Source organism: Stegostoma tigrinum, chromosome 28 (genome assembly GCF_030684315.1).
Source record: "Stegostoma tigrinum isolate sSteTig4 chromosome 28, sSteTig4.hap1, whole genome shotgun sequence".
In the NCBI taxonomy this organism is placed as follows: Eukaryota; Metazoa; Chordata; class Chondrichthyes; order Orectolobiformes; family Stegostomatidae; genus Stegostoma; species Stegostoma tigrinum.
The window spans coordinates 43,346,267-43,372,818 of NC_081381.1; the positions used below are offsets into that span (position 1 = coordinate 43,346,267).

Here is a 26,552-nt window from a genome sequence, read left to right on the forward strand (position 1 = left end):
ATGCTGGAATGGATAGAGATAGAGGAAGCTGATGTACTGAAAATTTTGTCAAACATTAAGATTGACAAGTCGCCAGGCCCGGATCAGATTTGTCCTCGGCTGCTTTGGGAAGCGAGAAATGCAATTGCTTCGCCACTTGCGAAGATCTTTGCATCCTCGCTCTCCACTGGAGTCGTACCTGAGGACTGGAGAGAGGCAAATGTAATTCCTCTCTTCAAGAAAGGAAATAGGGAAATCCCCGGCAATTATAGACCGGTAAGTCTCACGTCTGTCGTCTGCAAGGTGTTAGAAAGGATTCTGAGGGATAAGATTTATGACCATCTGGAAGAGCATGGCTTGATCAAATACAGTCAACACGGCTTTGTGAGGGGTAGGTCATGCCTTACAAACCTTATCGAGTTTTTTGAGGATGTGACTAGTAAGGTTGATGAGGGTCAAGCTGTGGATGTGGTGTATATGGACTTCAGTAAGGCATTTGATAAGGTTCCCCATGGAAGGCTCATTCAGAAGGTCAGGAGGAATGGGATACAGGGGAACTTAGCTGCTTGGATACAGAATTGGCTGGCCAACAGAAGACAGCGAGTGGTAGTAGAAGGAAAATATTCTGCCTGGAAGTCAGTGGTGAGTGGGGTTCCACAGGGCTCTGTCCTTGGGCCTCTACTGTTTGTAATTTTTATTAATGACTTGGACGAGGGAATTGAAGGATGGGTCAGCAAGTTTGCAGACGACACAAAGGTCGGAGGTGTCGTTGACAGTGTAGAGGGCTGTTGTAGGCTGCAGCGGGACATTGACAGGATGCAGAGATGGGCTGAGAGGTGGCAGATGGAGTTCAACCTGGATAAATGCGAGGTGATGCATTTTGGAAGGTCGAATTTGAAAGCTGAGTACAGGATTAAGGATAGGATTCTTGGCAGCGTGGAGGAACAGAGGGATCTTGGTGTGCAGATACATAGATCCCTTAAAATGGCCACCCAAGTGGACAGGGTTGTTAAGAAAGCATATGGTGTTTTGGCTTTCATTAACAGGGGGATTGAGTTTAAGAGTCGTGAGATCTTGTTGCAGCTCTATAAAACTTTGGTTAGACCGCACTTGGAATACTGCGTCCAGTTCTGGGCGCCCTATTATAGGAAAGATGTGGATGCTTTGGAGAGGGTTCAGAGGAGGTTTACCAGGATGCTGCCTGGACTGGAGGGCTTATCTTATGAAGAGAGGTTGACTGAGCTCGGTCTCTTTTCATTGGAGAATAAGGAGGAGGAGAGGGGACCTAATTGAGGTATACAAGATAATGAGAGGCATAGATAGAGTCGATAGCCAGAGACTATTTCCCAGGGCAGAAATGGCTAGCACGAGGGGTCATAGTTTTAAGCTGGTTGGTGGAAAGTATAGAGGGGATGTCAGAGGCAGGTTCTTTACGCAGAGAGTTGTGAGAGCATGGAATGCGTTGCCAGCAGCAGTTGTGGAAGCAAGGTCATTGGGGTCATTTAAGAGACTGCTGGACATGCATATGGTCACAGAAATTTGAGGGTGCATCCATGAGGATCAATGGTCGGCACAACATTGTGGGCTGAAGGGCCTGTTCTGTGCTGTACTGTTCTATGTTCTATGTTCTATGTTCTAATTGTTTCAACCCTGACAATGCCTGAATCTTCGAATCCAATCTTCCTCCTTGAATTCTTTGTTTTAAATATGGAAATGAGGAATTTTTCTTTCTCTGAGTGTGGAGAATTCTGTTCCTCCGGAGCTGTAGGGGCAGGATCTTTAAATATATTTAAGGAAGAATAGATGAGGCTAACAAGGAACCCAAAGGATATGGGAGTAGACAAGAAAGTGGGTTGAGGCTGCAATCAGAACTGCCATAATTTCATTGAATGGTGCAGCAATAATGTTGGAGCCCACGTACCTAGCAAAAACAGTAAGCAGTAAGAAATAACAAAGATGGCTACAAGTAAAGCTAAGATGATTAGCAATGTACTATCCTGATACAGCAGTGGCAGGCACATGGCCGTGAGCAATCGAATCAAAAGAAAATTGACCTGCAATAGAATGAACTCAATAAATTCAACAATTCCAATTTTAACTCAATGAGAGTTCCGAGGTCAATACAGTAAGTGCTCACGGTTCTACGTGTTTAAATGCCTCAAACTTTAGTACAATGTTGTAGCAAGGACGCCCACACCAAGGGTAGCTCATGGATGCAGTTTCACTGCTCTATTAATGTACAGATGAGGGTTGGGGATCTGGGAGGGTGTTGAGTGGGGAAGGTTGAAATCTCAAAAACTAAGGAGATCCTGACCTCTCCCGAATCTCCCAGGGCAGCCTTGATAGACAGGCAGGAACTGGCAGCTTAGCAGTTTTGCAGTTGATAAAAAGCCAATTTTGTGCTGCTTTAGTGCTGAATTCTGGATTTCCCAGTCTTGTAATCTGTTTCTTGATCCATCAGCAACTTGCCAGGGTCACCAAGGTTAGTGCACAGCAGGAAACCGGCAAGCTGTAAAGGCTCTGATCGGTTCCATGAAAAACTCAATTCAGAATCACTGACAGACTGCTGTTCCATCTTTCTTGGAAGGTACTTTGCCTCCCCTACGGATCCCTCACCTACAGCTCCCTCACCTACAGCTGCACTTTCCTGCTACCAGTCTTCAGCTTAGCATGGGAGAGCTCAGACATTTACTCCTTTCACCTTTTCTGAGGGTAAACACCAGTGCCACACTATTGAGCATAAGAACTGAGAGCAGGAGTAGGCATTTCAGCCCCCTTGGGACTCTCTCATTTAATACTATCATGGCTGGTCTAATCTAGGCTTCAACTCCACTTTCTTGCCCACTTTCCATAACCCTTCAACCCATTACTAATTAAAAATGTATCTATATTCTTCCTGGGTTTATTCAGTCCTGGTGGCCATCACTTTCTGGGTAATGAAATCCACAGATTTTTAAGCCTTTGAGAGTAGTTTCCTATCATCTTTGTTTTAAATATGCTACCCCTTATCCGAAAACTATGACCTCTCTTTCTAGGTTGACCCACATGAGGAAATATCCTCTTTGTCTACTTTGTCAAGTGACTTTAACATCATAACCTCAATGAGATCTTCTCTCATTCTTCCAAGCTCCAGCTAGTATCAGCCTAAACTGCACAATCTCTTTTCATAAGCCAAACCCCCTCATCTCTGGCAAACATCAATCTCATCAATCTAGCAAACATCATCTGAACTGCCTCCAATGTCTCACATAAGGGGCCTAAAAATGTAGACAAAACTCCAGATGCAATCTCACTAATGACCTGATTAATTGCAGCAACATTTACCTACTGTTATACTCGATTCCTTTAACAATAGATGCTTTATTACCTGCTGTACCTACATACTAGTTTTCTCTGATTCATGCGTGATGACACCTGGATCCTTCTGCACCAAAGTACTCTGAAGTTACTCTCTGTTTAGTTAATAAGTTGCCTTTTTATTCCTTCAACCAAAATGGATAATCTTACAATTCTCCATGTTAGACTTCATCTGCCAAATTTTAGCCCATTCACCTACCCGTCCATTAGCTACTACTTCACTGCAGCAAGATCAACACGAGCAGCAATGCTAACTGCCTCTCTCAACCATATGCTGTTCCACACGGCAGATAGGATGGTCATAGGATCCAGTTGGAAGGAGGTGACACCTCCAACTGAGAGATTACAGACAGACTCTATCCCTCTGAACTTGGAACCATACAGCATAGAAACAGATCCTTCAGTCCAACTCGTCCATGCTGACCAGGTTTCCCAAACAAGGTTCCGCATGGTAGACTGATTAGTAAAGTTAGATCATATGGAATTCAGAGAGAACTTACCAATTGGATACAAAGTTGGCTTTATGATAGGAGACAGGGTGGTGGTGGAGGGTTGTTTTTTAGACTGGACATCTGTGACCAACAGTGTTCCACAGAGATCAGTGCTGGGTCCTCTGTTGTTTGTTATTTATATAAACAATTTGGATGAAAATTTAGGAGGCAAGTTTATTAATTTTCCAGATGACACCGAAATTGGTGGTATAGTAGACAGTGAAGAACGTTATCTAAGATTAAGAAGGGATCTTGATCAATTGGACCAATGGACTGAAAAGTGGCAGATGAAGTTTAATTTGGACAAATGTAAAGTATTTTGGTAAAATGAACAAGGGTAAGACTTACACAGGTAATGATAGGACTCTGGGTAGTGTTGTCAAACAGAGAGATCGAGGGGTGCTGGTACATAGTCCTTTGAAAGTGACATCACAGGTAGACAGGGTGATTAAGAAGGTGTTTAGTATGCTTGCCTTCATTACTCAGATTTGAGTATAGGAGTTGTGACATCATGTTGAGATTATATGTGCTGAGGGCATTGTTGAGGCCACTTTTGGAGTGCCGTGTACAGTTCTAGTTGCCCTGATGCTGGAAAGATATTATTAAATTGGAGGGGTTCAGAAAAATATTTACAAGGATGTTGCTGGGACTGGACGGTTTGAGTTATAAGGAGAAGCTGAATAGGCTGGGACTTTTTTCAATGGATCGTAGGAGGTTGAGGGTAACCTTATAGAGGTTTATAAAATCATGAGGGACATAGATAAAGTGGATAACAAAGGTCTTTTCCTTAGGGTAGGGGAATTTAAAACTAGAAGATAGATTTTTTCAGGTGAGAGGCAAAAGATTTAAAAGAGACTGAGGGGCAGCTTTTTCATAGCGTGTTTCAAATGTGGAATGAACTGCCAGAAGAAGGGAAAGATGCTGATACAGTTATAACATTTAAAAGACATTTGGACAGTTACACGAATAGGAAAGGTTTAGAGGGATGTAGGCTAAATGCAAGTAATTAGGACTAGTTTAGTTTGGGAAACTTGAGCTGCTAGAGGAGATGGTGGAGGCGCGTACAATTACACCATTTAAAATGCATGTGGATGGGTACACGAATAGGAAGAGTTTAGAGGGATATATACCAAATGCTGGCAAATGGAATAGATTAGTTTAGATTATCTGGTTGGTGCAGACAATTTGGACCAAAGCATCTGTTTCTGTGATGTATAACTGTATGGCTCAATAATTGCATTGCCATAGCCACCAGGGCTGTGCTCCAAAAGTTGGAAAATGGGATTAGTTTGCTTGGATCTTTATTGGGTGCAGTGGGCCAAATGGCTTTCTTCTGTGATGTAAACATCTACGACGCAATGAGCTCCTTTATTATGACTGAAAAGGTGGAGAAGGTCAAAATTTGGAAATTCTGCCCCCAAAAAGGCACCTAGCATTTTCACAGGGGCAAGTCACATTTGACATAGGACTTTTTCTGGAGTTAGCTGCCCACATAAATCACCTATTACCTCCAATCATGTCTGGTTTTGGTGATCTAGTTTTGTGAAGCACACTGTGCACAAACTAGACTTGGTAAAAGCAGGTCTGAATTTAGTGATTTGTTTGAATGGCTTGTGCACCTTTGTGAAGACTTAAGCTATCCCTTTGAATAAGGCCCTAGAACATCTTTGGAGGAGGTGAGATGCCTTTTCGGAGAGCTAAGCTGCCCTTTGAGGGAGACTAGATGCCTTTTGGGAGAGGTAAGTTGACCTTTAGGATGGTAAAAGTAAACATGATTATACATGAAAATGTATGAACTGATTAACCATCAAACTCATAAGATATGTCTAAAGCGTCAAAAGGAATCAAGCTGACAAGGCATTTAAAATTCCCGCCTTATATATCTTGGCAAAAATGTTGGGAGTGCTATTTTGTTTTATTTATGTTGACATAAACCTAAGGGTTACCATAACTGAATTAGTGCTTCAGACTAATTTCACAATCATTCATTACCACAGTAGAGTGCCTGTCATTTCATAATTTGATTGATATCCCATGTAGTTATGAATTTTAAGAATTTAGCACTTGAATAAAATGTTTATTCTCACTTAGAATTGTATTTTATTTCATCTTAGCATAGGTCCTGATTTATGCCCAAGATGGGTACTGGAATAGTTAGAATGATAGGTATAAGGGCAAAGGGTGCGTGGTGGGTGGGCATGTATCGGTGTGATTTAGCACTAAGTTGGGATAGGTGCTATAAATTTCCATGTGACTTATTGAAGGTTGGTAGGTTGGCATGAGACATGGGGATTGTGTAGGAGATGAAATGATGTAAGGAGTGAGAGTTGGAGAGATATTTTATTTTTTTTTGTAAACTGCAGACTTAGTGTCAGAGTCCGGAGGCAAATATTCCACCCAAGCCCACCTTCACACCTTCAGGAACTTCTACATTAATTCTCAGGTAGACCAACCTGATTCCTAGAGAATCCAGCCAACTTCTGAACTATTTTCTCTTGGATCAGGTTTGCAGAATTAGGACACACCCTACTCTGTGTTCCTGGCCTGTGAACAAAAATTCATGCATAAAGGTTTCTCTCTGGTTCCAGTTCCATGACAAGCTATTTTCCATATTCACTTTGGTTATTGTGAGCCATCTATGCACAGAAAAAGTACTTTATTAATATCACAAACATTATAAATGACAACCACCGTTACTAGGAGGGCAACTGTTACTCACAGAACAGCAGAATGTTGCTGATCACTCAGCAGAGAGAGAAAGTTGAGGCAGCTGCTAATCCTCTAACTCATCAATTAAAATTAATGTACAACCCAAACTCCAGTAGAAAAAAAGAAAAATCATAAGGTAAATATGTTCCTCGAAGCAGACAGCATTGCATGTCAAGAACACATGTTGGATGAAGAAAAAGCACCCCTCCTCCAGAGGATACCACAAATAGAAAATTACCACTTAGGTCTTTTTGCAACCTATTTAAATTCACCTGTAGCATATCAAGGGCTTGAACAAATTCTATTAGTTTATTACATGAACTGGAGGAAGGAATGTCACTGCTGGAAAGAAAGGACCACTTTTCCAATTTCAAGATTGTGTCAGTATTAAACTTTGTAAGTTCAAGTAATACTGAGTGCAAGTAATAACGCTTGTTTCCCAAGGTTTCTGAACTTCAAGAAAGCACTGCTGATAACACCAGTGTGAACTTTCTGTTTCATATACCAGTCATTATTGTGGCCACTCAGTGAGCTACTGCTAATTAATGTTCAAGTGGAGTAGTTTATGCTGTGAATGAACTGAAAGAAGTGGAATAAGAATGCCAAAACTGATTAAATTTACCTTATCATTGTGCAAATTAGGACATTTGTTACATTCGGCTGTTTAGGGTTCAGAAGCACAAGTCAAAACTGACACGTCACTGTTCTGGCCACTGTCGCAATTATTGACCCTCCCCATCCCTCTTCAGTTTTGTTTACACATCATCTCAAATTTACATCCAGATGGACGTCAGTGGATTAAGTGTGGCAGGATGGGACATTCCTCTGTTCAAAGAATACCCTGCTGTCTGCACATGTTACACATGATATTATTGGGGTTTTTTTCATAATTGGTATCTTTTTGACAAGATTCTCATGTATCAAGAAACCTGCTTGAGGAATAATGCACAAACTTTGTTGCAGAATATGTAACCCATTCTTTGTAAGGCACACGGCTTCAGGAGTGCGACTGATCCAAAAATTATAAGCAGTGCTTGAGGAATAATGCACAAACTTTGTTGCAGAATATGTAACCCATTCTTTGTAAAGCACACGGCTTCAGGAGTGCGACTGATCCAAAAATTATAAGCAGTGGGTTGGAGGATTTAAATTTTATATTTTATATATTGAGACATTATTGCAGGCCAGGATATACAGTATTCCCAACATCACTGACTACTCTTGCAGCCCTTTGGCATGTAGAGACACCAATGTTGCTATTAGGAAAGGAATTCCAGGATTTCAACCCAGAGGTAGTAAAGGAGCAGTGATATTATTCTAAATCAGGATGGCATGTGACTTACAGGGAAACTTGCAGATAACAGTGTTCCATTGCATCTGCTGCCTTTGTCTTTCTAGGTTGTAGAGATTATGGGTTGGAAAGGAGCTTTTGAAGAAGTATTGATGAGTTGCTGCAATATATGTTGTAGATGTTGCGTAGATGGAGGGCATGAATGTTTAAGCTGGTGGAGAGGGCACCATTTAATATGCTGTTGTCCTGGATGGTGTTAAGTTATTGGATATTGTTGGAGCCTTACTAATCCAAGGAGATGGAGAGAATTCTATTACGCTCTTGGTTTGTGCCTTGTAGATCATGGACAGCCTTTGGAAAGTCATGAAGTGAACTGTTTGCTTTAAAAAAACCTACAAATAACCATACTCAGTGTTAAAAGGCAAAAGGTTCATTTGAAATTATTTTGATTAAGTAAAGAATGACACTAAATGTGTGATGTGTAGAAAATTCATTATTTTATATAAAATCATGTTTTAATCAACCTGTTTGGACATGTTATGGTACACCTCCAAGGTAGGCGGGACTTGAATTCAACTTTGAAGGCAGTGATTTGGTGTTAAACAAGCCTTGCTAAGCATTTTGAACTGGGATTCTCCCCAGGAGAAATGGATGTGAGAATTTTAATGATTACCAAAACAGTATAACAATTTGTTAATGGTTTATAGTCTTATTAACTGTAACTATGACTGAAATTAATTGCACAACATGGCTCATAAGCTTTTCAGTCCATTTTGTCAGCATCTTTTTTTAAAAATGCTGGCCTGAATATATTTCACTTTTAAAACATAACTCTTAAACATATTAGTTACTTCCCAGAATTCCTTGGAACAAATAAAAATGACCAAATGTTGTCACAAGATGTAATGATAGATGTATTGGCTGAAGTTGAAACGGTACTAGGCGTTAGAGAGACAGCACAAGGACTTCCCACTTAATTTCTGTTCCATCCAATAACAGCACTCTAGGTAAACAGGAATAGAATAAGCTCAACCACAGCCAGATTCTTCTGTAGAAACCTTTTTTGTGTATTACACAATCACATTCCTATGGTTAAGCCTAGAAAAGGGTCAAATTCAGCAGACATCCAGTTCAATTTAGCTAAGACAGATTGACTCCTCAACCAAACTGAAATTAATATCTGCTAAAGTTGCATTAATGAGAAAACCCGGCATTATTTAATTGATTTGGTCCTTTGAACTTGCAACAATTTAATTTAATTTTCAAAATCAATAACATTGGCTTGGTTCCACACTTCAGAAGCCAAGTTTGTTTTAAAATATATGTTACCATTAATACATGTGAGGCTTCATCTTATGACTTATCTCTCAGCAAGATGATCAGATAAAAATGTGGCAAGTGGGATATAACCGTAAAATACTGCACTTGCTGGATCAGCACCATTAATAACAAAGTAAACAACATAAGATGAGTCATGGGAAAATGGTCACTGGACAGTGAAAGAAGAGCTAGTAGACATGATTAAAAGCATGACCACAAAAAGTTTTGAGGAGGCTGTAAAAGGTAGTGAAAGAAACAGAATGTTAGAGGAACAGAGGAAGAAATTGAGGTGATTAAAGACAAGGTGACTGATCGCAGAAGGATGGGCTGTAAACGAAGATCCCACTGGTAGAAAGACCAAGGGTCTTTAAGTGGGACAGAATTTAGATTTCCAAACAGGAAATGAGAAATATGAATTAAACATATTAGGGGCATTCAATTAATCAAGAGTGGTGAGGATAGGGATGGAAAGCATGAGTTAGTGTGGGACAGGTTAGGTTAGTGGAGTTTTGAATGATTTAGAGCTTCGAACAAAATTAAGGAAGGTACACCTTGGAAACGATGAAGCTGGATGCAACAAAAACAGATTTTGTGGGGTAGGAGGTGAGGCAAGGATTAAGGAAAATTGTTGAGTAGGCAAAAGTTTTGATGATGGTTTGAAGATTGGCTCAATGAAACAGGATATCAGATAACAGGGAATTAAAGCAAAATGTTCTCAGGTTAAGCCACAGAATATGGCAGGAACAGAATAATTCTTTCAAGTGTTCATTTGTTGGAAATTTGAATTAAATCACAACTATATCAGACAAGCTATATGACAGCTTGGAATAGATGGCGTCTTAGATCTGTCGCTGGATGTTGAATGTTGCAACCTACGTTTGGATACTGACACATGCCTCCAGATAATGTCAGCAGGATGCAACACATAAACAAAGAAAACCAGAAAACTAAAGAAGAAATCTTGAGATTCCCTGGAAATAACCAAGCAGTGGTAAAAGGAGGAGATAGTTAGGCAATTGTGGTAGATACTTTTGAACTGTTAAGAGTGTACTCCGTCAAGGGCAATTCAATGGATTGATTAATTATGTTCAACATGGGACACCACTTAACAATATGTACAAATGAAATCACAAATTGTTCTGGTGTTTCAACGAAGTTAGTCTAGGTTCGAGGAGAAACATAGCATAGACTGGGTGACCGCTCTGCAGAACATCTGTGTTCTACTTGCAAAAAAGACCCTGAGCTACCCGTATCCTGCCACTGTACACACCACCCTGTTCCTTGGTCAACATCTCTGTCTCTGGCTTGCTGCAGTGTACCAGTGAGCTCAACGCACGCTGAAAGAACAACACCTCAGTTTCTGCTTGGGGACCCTGAAGCCCTCTGGACTCAACACTGAGTTCAATAATTTAGGGCCTAAACTCTCCAATGTCCTAGCCCCCTACTCTACACACCAGGCCTTGTTATCACATAGCCTGCCATTACACACTACCTATTGTTAGTTACTAAACAGTCCCCATTAACAACTGTTCATTTTACCAGCCAGATTGTTATCAACTCCTTTGTCTGTCCAACTGTTCTTCTCTCTCTTTGGGCTCTAACCTCTCATTTACTCCCTCCCCCACCCCTCCTCCTCCCTATTTTCTGCACTAAACCAACGTTTTCCCAGGTACCATCAGTTCTGAGGAAGGGCGACAGGACCCGAAACATTAACTTTGATTTTTTTTCTTCACAGATGCTGCCAGACTTGCTGAGCTTTTCCAGAAATTTCTGTTTTTTGTTCCTGATTTACAGCATCTGCAGTTTTTTCAGTTTTTATTTGATCTCAGTTCTGTGAGCAGGGCAAGAACCTGTTTTCATTCACTCATGGAATGTCAGCATTGCTGGCTGGCCAGCAATTTTTATTGGATGTCTCCTGCTGCCCTTGAGAAGGAGGTGGTGAGCTGCCTTCTTGAACTGCTGTAGCCCACATGCTGTAAGTTGACTCACAATACCCTTAGGAAGGGAATTCCAGGATTTGACCCAATGACAGTAAAGGAATGGTGATAAATTTCCAAGTCAGGATACTGGTAGCACCATTGAAAGTCAAGGGATGGTTGTTAGATTGTCTTTTATTGCCTGCCATTTGTGTGGTGCAAATGTCACTTGCTACTTGTCAGTCCAAGCCTGGATATTGTCCAGATCTTGTCGCATTTGAACATAAGCTGTTTCAGTATCTGAGTCACAAATGGTGCTGAACATGGGGCAATCATTGGCAAACATTCCCACTTCTGACCTTATCAATGGAAGGAAGGTAATCGATGAAGCAGTTGAAGAAAGTTGGGCCTAGGACATTACCTTGAGGAACTCCTGCAGAGATGTCCTTGAACTGAGATGACTGACCTCCAACAACCACAACCAACTTCCTACGTGCCAGGTATGACTCCAACCAGCAGTGAGTTTGCTCCCTGATACCTGCTGATTCCAGTTGTGCTGGGGCTCCTTGCTGCCACAGTCGGACAAATGCAGCCTTGGTTATTGTCAAGGGCTGTCACCCTCACCTCACCTGAGGATTTCAGGCCTTATGACTATATTTGAATTAGGACTATATTGATGTCAGGAGCAGAGTATCTTGGCAGAATTCAAACTGGGCATCAATCAGAAGGTAATAAAATGTGAGGCTGGATGAACACAGCAGGCCAAGCAGCATCTCAGGAGCACAAAAGCTGACGTTTCGGGCCTAGACCCTTCATCAGAGAGGGGGATGGGGAGAGGGAACTGGAATAAATAGGGAGAGAGGGGGAGGCGGACCGAAGATGGAGAGTAAAGAAGATAGGTGGAGAGAGTATAGGTGGGGAGGTAGGGAGGGGATAGGTCAGTCCAGGGAAGACGACAGGTCAAGGAGGTGGGATGAGGTTAGTAGGTAGATGGGGGTGCGGCTTGGGGTGGGAGGAAGGGATGGGTGAGAGGAAGAACAGGTTAGGGAGGCAGAGACAGGTTGGACTGGTTTTGGGATGCAGTGGGTGGAGGGGAAGAGCTGGGCTGGTTGTGTGGTGCAGTGGGGGGAGGGGACGAACTGGGCTGGTTTTGGGATGCGGTGGGGGAAGGGGAGATTTTGAAACTGGTGAAGTCCACATTGATACCATTAGGCTGCAGGGTTCCCAGGCGGAATATGAGTTGCTGTTCCTGCAACCTTCGGGTGGCATCATTGTGGCACTGCAGGAGACCCATGATGGACATGTCATCTAAAGAATGGGAGGGGGAGTGGAAATGGTTTGCGACTGGGAGGTGCAGTTGTTTGTTGCGGACTGAGCGGAGGTGTTCTGCAAAGCGGTCCCCAAGCCTCCGCTTGGTTTCCCCAATGTAGAGGAAGCCACACCGGGTACAGTGGATGCAGTATACCACATTGGCAGATGTGCAGGTGAACCTCTGCTTAATGTGGAATGTCATCTTGGGGCCTGGGATAGGGATGAGGGAGGAGGTGTGGGAGCAAGTGTAGCATTTCCTGTGGTTGCAGGGGAAGGTGCCGGGTGTGGTGGGGTTGGAGGGCAGTGTGGAGCGAACAAGGGAGTCATGGAGAGAGTGGTCTCTCCGGAAAGCAGACAGGGGTGGGGATGGAAAAATGTCTTGGGTGGTGGGGTCAGATTGTAGATGGCGGAAGTGTTGGAGGATGATGCGTTGTATCCGGAGGTTGGTGGGGTGGTGTGAGAGAACGAGGGTGATCCTCTTTTGGCGGTTGTGGCGGGGGCGGGGTGTGAGGGATGTGTTGCGGGAAATGCGGGAGACGCGGTCAAGGGCGTTCTCGATCACTGTGGGGGGAAAGTTGCGGTCCTTAAAGAACTTGGACATCTGGGATGTGCGGGAGTGGAATGTCTTGTCGTGGGAGCAGATGCGGCGGAGGCGGAGGAATTGGGAATAGGGGATGGAATTTTTGCAGGAGGGTGGGTGGGAGGAGGTGTATTCTAGGTAGCTGTGGGAGTCGGTGGGCTTGAAATGGACATCAGTTACAAGCTGGTTGCCTGAGATGGAGACTGAGAGGTCCAGGAAGGTGAGGGATGTGCTGGAGATGGCCCAGGTGAACTGAAGGTTGGGGTGGAAGGTATTGGTGAAGTGGATGAACTGTTCGAGCTCCTCTGGGGAGCAAGAGGCGGCGCCGATACAGTCATCAATGTACCGGAGGAAGAGGTGGGGTTTGGGGCCTGTGTAGGTGCGGAAGAGGGACTGTTCCACGTAACCTACAAAGAGGCAGGCATAGCTGGGGCCCATGCGGGTGCCCATGGCCATCCCCTTAGTCTGTAGGAAGTGGGAGGAGTCAAAAGAGAAGTTGTTGAGAGTGAGGACGAGTTCGGCTAGGCGGATGAGGGTGTCGGTGGAGGGGGACTGGTCGGGCCTGCGGGACAGGAAGAAGCGGAGGGCCTTGAGGCCATCTGCATGTGGAATGCAGGTGTATAGGGACTGGACGTCCATGGTGAAGATGAGCTGTTGGGTGCCAGGGAATTGGAAGTCCTGGAGGAGGTGGAGGGCGTGGGTGGTGTCACGGACGTAGGTAGGGAGTTCCTGGACCAAAGGGGAGAAAATGGAGTCCAGATAGGTGGAGATGAGTTCGGTGGGGCAGGAGCAGGCTGAGACGATGGGTCGACCAGGGCAGGCAGGTTTGTGGATTTTGGGAAGGAGATAGAAACGGGCCGTGCGGGGTTGGGGAACAATGAGGTTGGAGGCTGTGGGTGGGAGGTGCCCTGAGGTGATGAGGTCATGAATGGTGTTGGAGATGATACTGCATCCACTGTACCCGGTGTGGCTTCCTCTACATTGGGGAAACCAAGCGGAGGCTTGGGGACCGCTTTGCAGAACACCTCCGCTCAGTCCGCAAAAAACAACTGCACCTCCCAGTCGCAAACCATTTCCACTCCCCCTCCCATTCTTTAGATGACATGTCCATCATGGGCCTCCTGCACTGCCACAATGATGCCACCCGAAGGTTGCAGGAACAGCAACTCATATTCCGCCTGGGAACCCTGCAGCCTAATGGTATCAATGTGGACTTCACCAGTTTCAAAATCTCCCCTTCCCCCACCGCATCCCAAAACCAGCCCAGTTCATCCCCTCCCCGCACTGCACCACACAACCAGCCCAGCTCTTCCCCTCCACCCACTGCATCCCAAAACCAGTCCAACCTGTCTCTGCCTCCCTAACCTGTTCTTCCTCTCACCCATCCCTTCCTCCCACACCAAGCCGCACCCCCATCTACCTACTAACCTCATCCCAACTCCTTGACCTGTCCGTCTTCCCTGGACTGACCTATCCCCTCCCTACCTCCCCACCTACACTCTCTCCACCTATCTTCTTTACTCTCCATCTTCGGTCCGCCTCCCCCTCTCTCCCTATTTATTCCAGAACCCTCACCCCATCCCCCTCTCTGATGAAGGGTCTAGGCCCGAAACGTCAGCTTTTGTGCTCCTGAGATGCTGCTTGGCCTGCTGTGTTCATCCAGCCTCACATTTTATTATCTTGGAATCTCCAGCATCTGCAGTTCCCATTATCTCTGGTACTATCAATCAGAAGGTTATTGTTGAGCAGGTGCTGTTTGGTAGCACTGTTGATGACCCCTTCCATCACATTATTTGTGATCGAGTGTAGAACGATGGGGTGGTAATTGGCTGGGTTGGATTTGTCCTGCTTTTTGTGCACAGGACATACCTCATAATTTTCCACATTGTCAGGTGGAGGCAAGTATTGTAATTGTACTGGATGACCTTGCGAGGCTGCAGCTAGTTTTGGAGCACAAATATTCGGTACTATTGCCAGAAAGGTGTCAGGGTCTATAGCCTTTGCAATATACTGTGGCTCCAACCATTTCTTGATATCATGTACAGTGAATCAAATTGGCTGAAGATTGGTATCTTTGGTGCTGCGGACCACCAAAGATGCCAAGATAGATAGCCCATTTGGCACTTCTGGCTGAAGGTTGCTGCAAATGCTTCAGCGTTATCTTCTGCACTCATGGTTAGGCTCTTCCATCATTGAGGGTGGAGATATTTGTGAAGCCTCCCCTCCGGTGAGTTCTTTAATTGTCCATCACCATTCACGACTGATTCTGGCAGGATTGCAGAGCTTAGATCTAGTCAGACAGCATCTATGCAGAGACTGCAAACTCTCGCTCTATGGATACTGTTCGAACCGCTGTGATCTCAGCATTTGTTGTTTTCAGTACAGATTCCAGCATCTGCAGTAATTTGCTCCTACAGAGCTTAGATCTGATCTGTTAGTTGTGGGATCTCTTAGCTCCGTGTATCACTTGCTGCTTATGCTGTTTGGCATGCAATTAATTCTATTTAGTCGCTTCACCAGGTTGACACCTTATTTTTAGTTATGCCAGGTGCTGGACCTGGCATGCCCTCCTGCACTCTCTATTAAATTGGCTGAAAGGAATTATAGGCAAGGTGAGTACATAGCTGGGTTAGCAACATTTGGGTTGGGTAAGTTGGTCGTGTGGTTATTCGTTTGCTGGAGAAGAAATTAGGGGAGCTGGAGTTGTGTTCCAGAGGAGATGAAACTTGTGATTACTGGAAAAAGGTCATTGAAATGAAGGACAAATTAAAATATCCTTCCGAGTCAGAGCTCGAGTGAGGATGATTTTGGGGAGGAGAGACGAATTAGACACTTAGTTCCAATTTTGAGAAGTAATAATATATAAACTCCTAATCCAGGAGCTGATCCCTTGAAGTTATACGCTCTGAAGCGATAAATAATTCCTCAAATCATAAATACAAAACTATAATGGATAGGCAAAGCTAATGAGGCAGAGACAATGATTGGCAGTATAGCTCCCATTACTTGAATTTGCTGAAAGTTTTTTCCAGCCTCTGATATACATCAACATTTACCGTGCCAGACGGTTTCTATTATCTGCAATTGACCAGTTTGACAGTTCTCCATGAGAAAGCTTTTATGAGATGATCATAATTCAACATAGGTTGCTGTCTTCAATACAGAAGACAAAAAACCTGAGGGCAAGGTGGAGAAATGGAGTAAAGAAAAGGGAAAAAATATTCAAAGTTATCACGAAATACTACTCAGGAAATTTTGTATTCCATTATACTTGACTTCAGTAGCCATTTTATCAAGCTTTCAAGTCATAACAAAGTGAATGAGTTGTACAGTTTGTATTATAAAGGGGTCTCTTCACTATACCTCTTTATTTTCATTGTACATCTTTATTCCTTGTGATGAGAATTTTAGTATTACTGCCATTTTTCGAGGAAGACTCTACAAGAAAATAAAAGCACATGTCAGATGATGTGAGATGCAACTTAAGTGCCTTTTGAGAATGAAACAGATTGAAATTGTACCAGCAAAATGACTGATTACTCTTTGAAATCTAAAAGAGAGTTTCAATAGCAAACACTTTAGACATGCATCATCTACAGCATTAAGTCTTCCGTATTAATCTTGTAGGATCATGGAACCAGGTTATTTTCTAATCAACATGTCACAGATGTTATGACATACCTTGGGCGCAAGTCAAACTTGAACCCAGACCTTCTTGACCAGAACTAGGACATTACCATGGTGCTATAAGAACCCTTAGGATCATGATTTTAGGGATATGTTTCATCAATCTGCTCAGATATTTTATGAAACACCTGACAGAAACCAGGGGTAAGGTCTGTGATACAATTAAAGAAATTAGCATAAACAGAGAAGAGGCCCGGAGTTAATGCTGTGGCAGCTCTAAAAGTAGATAAATTTCCAGGGCCAGATGAAATGTATCCCAAGTCATTGAGCGAGGCAAGACAGGAAATATGGGTACTTATAAAAATTTTCAATTCCTCTCTGGCCACAGGAGAGGTGCTGCAGGGCTGCCAATGTAGTACCATCATTTGAGAAGGGAGCAAGGGATAAATCAAGAAGCTGTAGGCCAGTCTAACCTTGGTTGTTGGGAAACCATTGGAAGCAATTCTGAGGGACAGAGTTGATCTGTACTTGGGAAGGCGAGGATTAATCAAGAATAGCAAACGGGATTATGTTAAGGGACTGGCTTGATTGAATTTTCCGAAGCTGTGACCACATTTGAAGATGAGGGCAATGCTTTTAACATAGTTTGCCTGGACATCAACAAGACTTTTGATAAGGCCAGTATGGGAGTCTGACAGCTAAGGTAACAGCCCACGGTATCCAATTTTTCAAATTGGATCCACAGTTGGCTGAATGGCAAGAAACACAGAGAGTGATAGTTGAGTATATTTTTCTGACTGGAAGTCAATGTCCTTTGGGGTCCAATGCGGGGTTAGTGTTGGGGCCCTTGCAATTTGTCGTTGATATAAATGATTTTGGTTGGAATGTAGGAGGATTGATTAGTATGTTCACAGGTGAATCAAAAATTGGCGTGGTGATAATCCATGAGGAGGATAGCCCTAGGTTACAGGAGGATAAAGACAGGCTGGTCAAATGGGCTGATCAGTGGCAAATGTAATTTAATCTGGATAAATGTGAGGTGTTGCACTAGGACAGGACAAACAAGGCAAAGGTAATGAGCTTTAGGACTCTGGGAAGCACTGAGGATCAGAGGAATCTTGGTGTGCATGCACACTGGTCCCACACTGATATCGGGACTGGTAGATAAAGTGGCTAAGAAGGCGTATGATAGGTATAGTTGCCTTATTAATTGAGGCATAGAGTTTAACAGCAGGAAGGGTATGCTGGAACTGTATATAATATTGGTTAGGCCACAGCTAGCAGTTCTGGAATCCACATTATAGGAGGAATGTAATTGCACTGGAAGGGGCGCAGGGAAAACTTACAAGGATGCTGCCTATGCTTGACAGTTTTAATTATGAACGGAGTTTAGATAGACCAGGGTTGTTTTCCTTAGAGCAGAAATTAACAGGGGGTTTGCCTGCAATGTATAAAATTATGAAGAGCTTGGATGGGGTAGGTGGGAAGAAGCCTTTTCCTTCAGTGGAGGGATCAGTGAGCAGGGGGCATAGATTTCAGGTTAGAGGCAAGAGGATTAGAGGGAATGTGAGGAAACTTTTTCTTTTCAGCCAGCGGTTAATAGGAATCTGGAACTCATTGCTTGTAAAGGTGGTTGAGTCAGAAACATTCAAAATATTTGAGAAGTAATTAGAGGTGCATAAAGTAACTCTACAGAGGCCAGTATCCCGTCACCAAGTCACCTTTTATTTACACATGCATAGTACTTGACACTGGTCCAGCTTCCTCAGAGCCATCTCTCAGAGTGAACAGCGTGTCTGACACTTCTGTTTATATTTGTCAGCCATGGCTCCCCAACTGGACCCAAGTTAACAGCCCCAATCAGGGAACTCAGTTTCTATGAGGCGCACCTGGCTTACTTTGCCACAATCACTGCCTTGCACTTGTGATGCCAAGGCATACAATGCCATGGGCTAAGTGCTAGAAAATACAATTAGAATAGTTAAGTTGTTGTTTCTGAGTGGAGCAGAAATGATGGGATGAAGGGCCTTTTCCTGAGTTGTAGATCTCTATGACCTCCAGTGTAGGCGTTTCTCAAACCAAGGTATTATGATCCACTACCACTGCATCCCCTGTATTTCTAAATTTAACCTATTTTTCTAATTAACCAATTCAGAAATGTTTTTACACACCTCTTTTGCAGGCAGGTGTTTAACCTGGACTTTGCAGCCTAGAGGTAGGGACACTACCACTGTGTCATAAGAGGGTCCTTTACAAAAGCCCTATGTAAGATAATTCGTTTGCAACTAATGCCTGGCACCTGGAATCATTTTACTGGGAAGGTTGGCCACAATTAAATAAGCAGATAGTCAAAACAGCAGAGGCAAAATGTGCATACTTTTCAGAATCATAACTATGGTTTCCATTGCAATGACAAAACCCACAGACCACAACTGAGTAGAACAGTCTAGATTAATGGAAATTATTACTATCACCCTTTATTTTATTACAAACATCTTAACTACTTAACAGTATAATTTTATATGAAGCAATTGTTTATCATGCTACTTTTCACCACTTTTTAACTTGACTTTAATGTTGTTTTGTGATTCTGTTTTATGCTAGCACTATGATCTTGGACAAGGTGAAGCTGTTAGCCCAAACAGATCCCATTTTGTAGGTTAGAAGGACAATATTGCAAGTTAAACATGATGAGTTCAACATTATAATTCAAAATATTTAGCATTTGGATTCAGTCACAAAATATTCTTGAATTAAAAGTTACATTTTTTATAATATTAGATACTAACTTTAAGCATTTAGTTAACGTCCATCTACAGTCGTTTAAGGTAAAGTATATTTGTGTTCTAATGATGAAACTAAGCAACTACTGCAATCTTTTCAAACCAAAATGTCAAACTTCAAAGAGTTACAGCTAATCAGATATATTAAAGAAATTAAAATTCAATTGGAAACATAAATCTATGTTACTACTTTGAAACTGTGAAATTTAGCTTCAATTGTGCCTCCACTTTCTAAATCTTTTTCTGCTTCAAAACACATGCAGTTTAGTGGTTTCTTTAGATCTTCATTTAGCCATTTCTTTAGCCAGCTCCAGATGTTGTCTAATTTGGGTTCACGCCAATAAGTTTTTCAATTCAGTCTATTTTAATGCTAGTCATTTTATGTTCTCCCTTCATAGCAGTGGAATACATTCAGCAGCATTTTCATCCTTAGCATACCATATTTTAGGCTATTCAAAAAGATCTTCCATCCATAAAGAATCAACTGTCTCTTATGTTTTTTCTGCAATCACAGGATTCTATTCCTAATTAAACCAATTTGGGATGTTTTAACCTCCACCAATGTAAGCAGAAGCCTTTATGTTGATCAACTGTTATGTCTTATTAGGTTTTTAACTGTTCCTTGTCCTAGGTTGAATGTTATCGGACTGCTATGGTTTAGTTTATTAGGAATTGTCCACCAGTTAGTGGGCTAGTAACTGACTTTAAGAACAATCCCCCAAGACCACTCTTAGCTACAACATGCAGTATTTACCTTCAGAATATGAAGCTGTTGGTGGATCCGCCATGTCTTTTCATCAAGATCTTGATCCTCCACTGTAAAGGAACCTACATACTGCAGGAATAATTCCACAGATAAACGACAGCTTTCACAAGATAGGCTTAAAATATCCTAAGTATTTGTTACCAAAATCCTGCACTGATCCAATGTTTAGTAATTCAGTTTTAGATTATGTGAAGTTTTAACTGAACTATTTCCAAATTGAAAGGTTATACCAACCTATGCCTCCCTGATAGTTTTGTGGTGTTACTGGTTACTCAGGATAAGTGTTGAGGAGTAACACACCTGATTTCCCTCCGAAACAATTGTACCTCCACTCTGCCTTCTCCTCAATAATCCAACAGAGATTAGGGGCTCAATAGCTGGGAATCATTGATGCACTCTCATACCCTATTAATCAAGCACTCTGTAGCTCAACGATAATGGGAACTGCAGATGCTGGAGAATCCAAGATAACAAAGTGTGAAGCTGGATGAACACAGCAGGCCAAGCAGCATCTCAGGAGCACAAAAGCTGACGTTTCGGGCCTAGACCCTCTCTGATGAAGGGTCTAGGCCCGAAATGTCAGCTTTTGTGCTCCTGAGATGCTGCTTGGCCTGCTGTGTTCATCCAGCTCCACACTTTGTTACTTTGTAGCTCAACGTTTATTTCCCACTGTGTTAGGATAAAACTCTCAATTCCTCAATAGCTCTTTGCAAAAGCAATAGTAGAGCTGGGTTATCTCAATACACCAAAATCCATCTTGGTTAAACACACTGAGATGTGTTTTGTTTCAATTAAGTTTAGCACTGCTGAATAATAGATCGCATTCATGCCAATCATTAAATTAAGCTCACAGAATCATTATCCTCTACCATATTTCAAAATGAGAAGAAAACTGGTGGTTTAAAAATGTAAATGTAAAATCTATTTGTCATTGACATAAGCATTCTGCCAATTACAGTAGTTGCGTCCCCAAAGCTTATTTTCCCAATTACCTCAAATCTGTGCCTCTAGTTATCAACAATTCACCAAAAGTTCTGTCTATCTACTCTATCTAGTCTCGTCATGATTTTGAACACCTCCAACAAACCTCCTCTGAACCTTTTCTTCACCAAGGAGAACTATCACAGCTTCTCCACTTTATCTATGTAACTGAAGTTCCTCATTACTTGAACCATTCTCATGAACTTTTTCTGCACTCTTTTTAATGCCTTCAAATCTTTTAATGGACACAGTACTCCGGTTAAGGCTGAACTAGGGGTTTAGTCAGGATTACCATATCCTGTTGTACTTTTGTGCTCTATGCCCTACTTATAAAAGCCATGATGCTATACTCTTTGTTGGTGATCTCTCAATCTGTTCTGCCACCTTCGATATTTGTGCACGGATATCTCCAGGGTCTTCTGCTCCTGAACACCTTAAAATTGTCCCCTTTATTTTATCCTCTCTATCTTTTCCTACCAAAATGAATCACTTCACACTTATCTGCATTCAATTTTATTTGCCACTTATCCACCCATTCTTCTAAGCTGCCTGTCATTTTGAATTTAATGCTGATCTCTTCAAAGATCACAATACTTCAAAGATTTTTGCATCTGCACATTTTTAAATGGCCCTGTACACCAAATGTCTAGTGCGGAGATCCTAATACTGATACCTGGGGAACTTCACAATAAACCTTCCTCAAGTCCAAAGAACAAAAATGCACCACTACTCTCTCATTAGCAAAGGAAAACCTAACTGATTTGCCATCCCAGGCCCAAGCACACTAAGATCAGTTGTACCATTCCTACTGTTCTGGAAAGATCTGAAACTGAACCATGACAGTGTATCAAAGGGAAGATTAGTGCTGTAACACAGAGGGTGCTGAAGTGTACTTTATATAATGTGAATTTTCAAGACTTTTACCAGTTCATTCACTCTTTGCAAGCTTCTGTACAAGGCCAGTTGCAAGCTCTGCTCTCCAGCAGCTTAGATGAAATGAAAAATGTACTCTGAGAGTTGAACCTTCTATGTACCAAACAGGGAGCAGCTTTTGCTAGTTTCCCAAACATAGGAAATTCAAATAGTTGATGCTTTAAAATTTTGTAAAGTGGGAGGATCATAAGGAATAAAGGGAACAGAGAAAAATGCAAGAAAGGTGAGGATATTGGAGAGGCTTGTATTGATTTCCTTCAAGGAGAGAAGGTTGAGAGGAGAACTGAAATAAAGAATCTGAAATGTGAACGGTCTGGATACAGTAACTATTCCTTTTGACAGAAGGGTCAAGAACCAGAGGATACTGATTTTAAATTAATGGCAACCAACAGCAATGTGAAGGATGATAAAATGTGAGGCTGGATGAACACAGCAGGCCAAGCAGCATCTCAGGAGCACAAAAGCTGACGTTTCGGGCCTAGACCCTTCATCAGAGAGGGGGATGGGGGGAGGGAACTGGAATAAATAGGGAGAGAGGGGGAGGCGGACCGAAGATGGAGAGCAAAGAAGATAGGTGGAGAGGGTGTAGGTGGGGAGGTAGGGAGGGGATAGGTCAGTCCAGGGAAGACGGACAGGTCAAGGAGGTGGGATGAGGTTAGTAGGTAGCTGGGGGTGCGGCTGGGGGTGGGAGGAAGGGATGGGTGAGAGGAAGAACCGGTTAGGGAGGCAGAGACAGGTTGGACTGGTTTTGGGATGCAGTGGGTGGGGGGGAAGAGCTGGGCTGGTTGTGTGGTGCAGTGGGGGGAGGGGATGAACTGGGCTGGTTTAGGGATGCAGTGGGGGAAGGGGAGATTTTGAAACTGGTGAAGTCCACACTTCCTCTCACCCATCCCTTCCTCCCACCCCCAGCCGCACCCCCAGCTACCTACTAACCTCATCCCACCTCCTTGACCTGTCCGTCTTCCCTGGACTGACCTATCCCCTCCCTACCTCCCCACCTACACCCTCTCCACCTATCTTCTTTGCTCTCCATCTTCGGTCCGCCTCCCCCTCTCTCCCTATTTATTCCAGTTCCCTCCCCCCATCCCCCTCTCTGATGAAGGGTCTAGGCCCGAAACGTCAGCTTTTGTGCTCCTGAGATGCTGCTTGGCCTGCTGTGTTCATCCAGCCTCACATTTTATCATCTTGGAATCTCCAGCATCTGCAGTTCCCATTATCTCAGCAATGTGAAGGAAATCTTTTTAAGTGCTGTCTGGAATGGATAACCTGAGAGTGTGGTACAGTAACCTTCAAACTCTCATTTCTGAAACAGAATTGTATAAGCCCCCGAAGAGAGAAAAACAATGTAAGGAAACAGGCAAAAGGTCGGACCATGGTGCTAGCTAAATTGTTGTTCCAGACAGGCAGGGTAAACATAATGGCTCAAAGGTCACCTCTGCTATCACCGCTCAATGAAAGTCTCATTTAATGTTTTTGTGCAGGGACCTTACAATTTGTGTGTAGCACTTACTCTTATGCAGAGCAGGAGCTGAAAAAGTTAAAGGAGCTAATTGGAGAGGCACTTGAAGGTAAGAAAGGATGTAGTAGATCCATGGATTGGGAAACAAATTGAACATGTTTCCAGCGATCTTAATTTTCAACTTATCTTACCTCAAATACAGACCAGAATAAATTACTTTTAAGGATGCTTGAATAACTGGAGATAGCAGGAACTGCTAATGCTGGAGTCTGTGATAACAAGGTGTGGAGCTGGATGAACACAGCAGGCCAGGCAGCATCAGAGGAGCAGGAAAGCTGATGTTACAGGTCTGGACCCTTCTTCAGAAATAGGGGAGGGGAAAGGAGCTGTGAAATAAATAGAGAGAAGGGGAAGCGTTGATAGAAAGTGGATAGTGGAGCAGATAGGTGGAGAGAAGAGGGACAGGTTAAGAAGGCGGGAATGAAGCTAGTACAGATGAGTGTAGGTGGGGAGTTGGAATGGGGTTTGGTCAGTGTGGAGGGAGGGGCAGATAGGTGGGAGGGAAGACGGACAGGTCAGAGAGGTGGGGGACGAGCGGGGGGGGGGGGTGCTGGTCTTGGGATGAGGTCGGTGGTAGGGAGATTTTGAAGCTTTAAAGTCCACATTGTGACCATTGGGCTGCAGGGTGCTCAGGCGGAATATGAAGTGCTGTTCGTCCAGCCTTTGGGTGGCATCTTGTGGCACTGGAGGAGGCCCAGGATGGACATGTTGTCCAGGGAGTGGGAGGGGGAGTTTAAGTGGATTGTGACTGGGAGGTGTTGTCATTTGTCATGAACCGAGCATTGGAGCATTCTTACACTCCTACTTATTTCAGAGCCTCCTTCCCCTCCCCCGTTTCTGAAGAAGGGTCCAGACCTGAATAGTCAGCTTTCCTGCTCCTCTGGACTGCTGAGTTCCTCCAGCTCCACACCTTGTTGTCTTGAGAAACTGGAGCTCCTTTCAGTAGGGGATCAACAGGAATGGTCAAAATAAGGAGGGCTTTTGAAAACCTAATTGGAAAAATTGCTTCTGCCAGTGGTGAGTTGGCAATTTAAGGGGACGAATATAACTTTTAAAAACTGAATAAAGGGAAAGGTTATTTCTTTATTTTGCTGATGTTATTTTGACTCCTAATTGTCCCATCAGAAATAACGGTGGAAAGTGACCGCATAATAACTTAAAAAAGGGAGTGATAAGTACTCAAACCGTAAAACCTAAACGGCTCTGAGGAAGAAACAGCGGAAAGTAACAGCTGAAAGCATTTTTGGAACAGCGAATTTTTGAATCAGACGAATGGCCGCGTTCTGTGCGACAAAATGTTGATTTCACTTATTCCTGCTACAGTCGAAACATCACCAACGTCCGATTTTAACCGAATTGATGTCACACGGGAGGGAACTGACTAAAATGCCTAAATATCGTCTTCAACAGTGGAGGAAATTCTCTGTCTTAAATTGCAGTATAACCTTCCCAAAGGCATTTGGCCACTGAACTCTGGAAATGCGATTAATCCGAAAGAGCCTTCCCAACAGTTTCCAGTAGCAATTCTCTTATTTTTCTTGGTAGCTGGATAGTTTTCCATCACAAACACGTCATTCTTTCTCTTGGATCCTCGGAGCTGGAAAACTGTTCGTGCTTTTCCTCTGACTCGCAGGATGTGAGTAACATGCAAAAGGGAGGAGGGTATGTTGTAAGATATGAAACATTCATGACATGTCGCGACTTAAAGTGGGGAGAAGGGGATGAACATAATGCGCCAGAAGACAAACCTTAGCAAATCCACAAACCCCACCCCCAAATCTAAAAGGGTCTCACTTTGCCGATAGCATTGATTTTTTTTTCACGACAGTTGTTTAGCAGGCTGTCTCGTTAATATCTTTTAAAAAAAATACATATATCAAGTTCGTACCGAATACAGCCGCTGCCTGCTCATGGGCAGCACACTGTAAATTCAACAATTGCATTACTCACTGGACAGCCTGATGCAGCGCCAGTACTGTGCAGAAGCAATGCAGTTCAGCCAAGCCAGGCTGTGAACAGACTCCACCTTACCTCCACGAACTTGGTCCGGCTCCTGGATTTCTTATCTGGAGAGCGGTTCTTGGCCATCACGGCAGAGATGGTGTCGGTAAGTGATGACACGAGGGAGTCCAAGCTTGAATCTGGGAGAGGTGCGAGGGGTGGGGACGCTCGATGCTAACATGGGGCAAAAGCTCACCTGGGTCCTCCTCTCCCTATCTATCTGTGTTGACATCAGTACTCAGAGAGGCGTGCTTATTGTGCCGGAAATGCTTCTGTTTTATGCCAGTGTCCTTTGCACAGCTCCAAGGGAGGAGGGGGCTGTGAAAGTAGGAGACGTTTCCCTTCACCGTGAATGGATCCTGATTTGAAACTCCGGTATTATGCAGAAAGTTTCGTTTCCTGTTCTTGGCAATTTGATCGTTGCGTTACCGGGAAATTGTTGATTCCAAACATTTTTTTTAGAAACACAAAGTATCAATTCGCCCAGCGCCCTGTGGAATGTCTGTCAGTAACAAACTAACATTCGGATACCCTAAAAGACAGAAAGAAATTCGCTACGTTGTATCCAAAGCTTTTATAAATGAAATAACGAGTACTAAATTGTCGCATTTCGACAATTTTATAATATCCGTGTATTAAAATATATATATAGTTAGCTGCTACTATGCATTTTGCTTGCGCACCGCCTTTTCTTATTTAAGTTGTCTTTACAAACGATCTGACCATTAAAAAAATACTGCTGCTATGATTTGTTCTCTCGAGTCTCTTGAATGGCTCCTGCCCACTATTCCTGCAAATCATCACTTTAGACTTCCCTCTCTCACTTTTTGTAAACGCCTCAAGATTGTCTTTCTCACAGGCTACATTCTTTAAAATTCATTCTTAACTTCACATAAATACCCCCCTTGTATTTACCTCAAGTCCCGCTTTTTTCACGTTTGTACTGTCTTGAATTTGATTTCTCCGTAGATAAAAATTTCTAATGGTG

The 26,552-nt window shown here is 43.1% G+C and overlaps 1 protein-coding gene across 1 annotated transcript in view; it reads right to left on the reverse strand.

Annotated features, from left to right (window-relative positions):
* Positions 1-25,942, reverse strand: part of sh2d5 (SH2 domain containing 5) — a 97,146-nt gene extending 71,204 nt beyond the window's left edge. The window contains exons 1-3 of the mRNA XM_048561631.1: positions 25,595-25,942; positions 20,119-20,199; positions 16,318-16,392 (exon numbers count right to left, since the gene is read on the reverse strand). Of these exons, the coding sequence (XP_048417588.1) occupies positions 16,318-16,392; positions 20,119-20,199; positions 25,595-25,651 (213 nt within the window). The 5' untranslated portion in view covers positions 25,652-25,942. The remainder of the gene's footprint in view (positions 1-16,317; positions 16,393-20,118; positions 20,200-25,594) is intronic.
* Between the last annotated feature and the right edge of the window lie 610 nt (positions 25,943-26,552).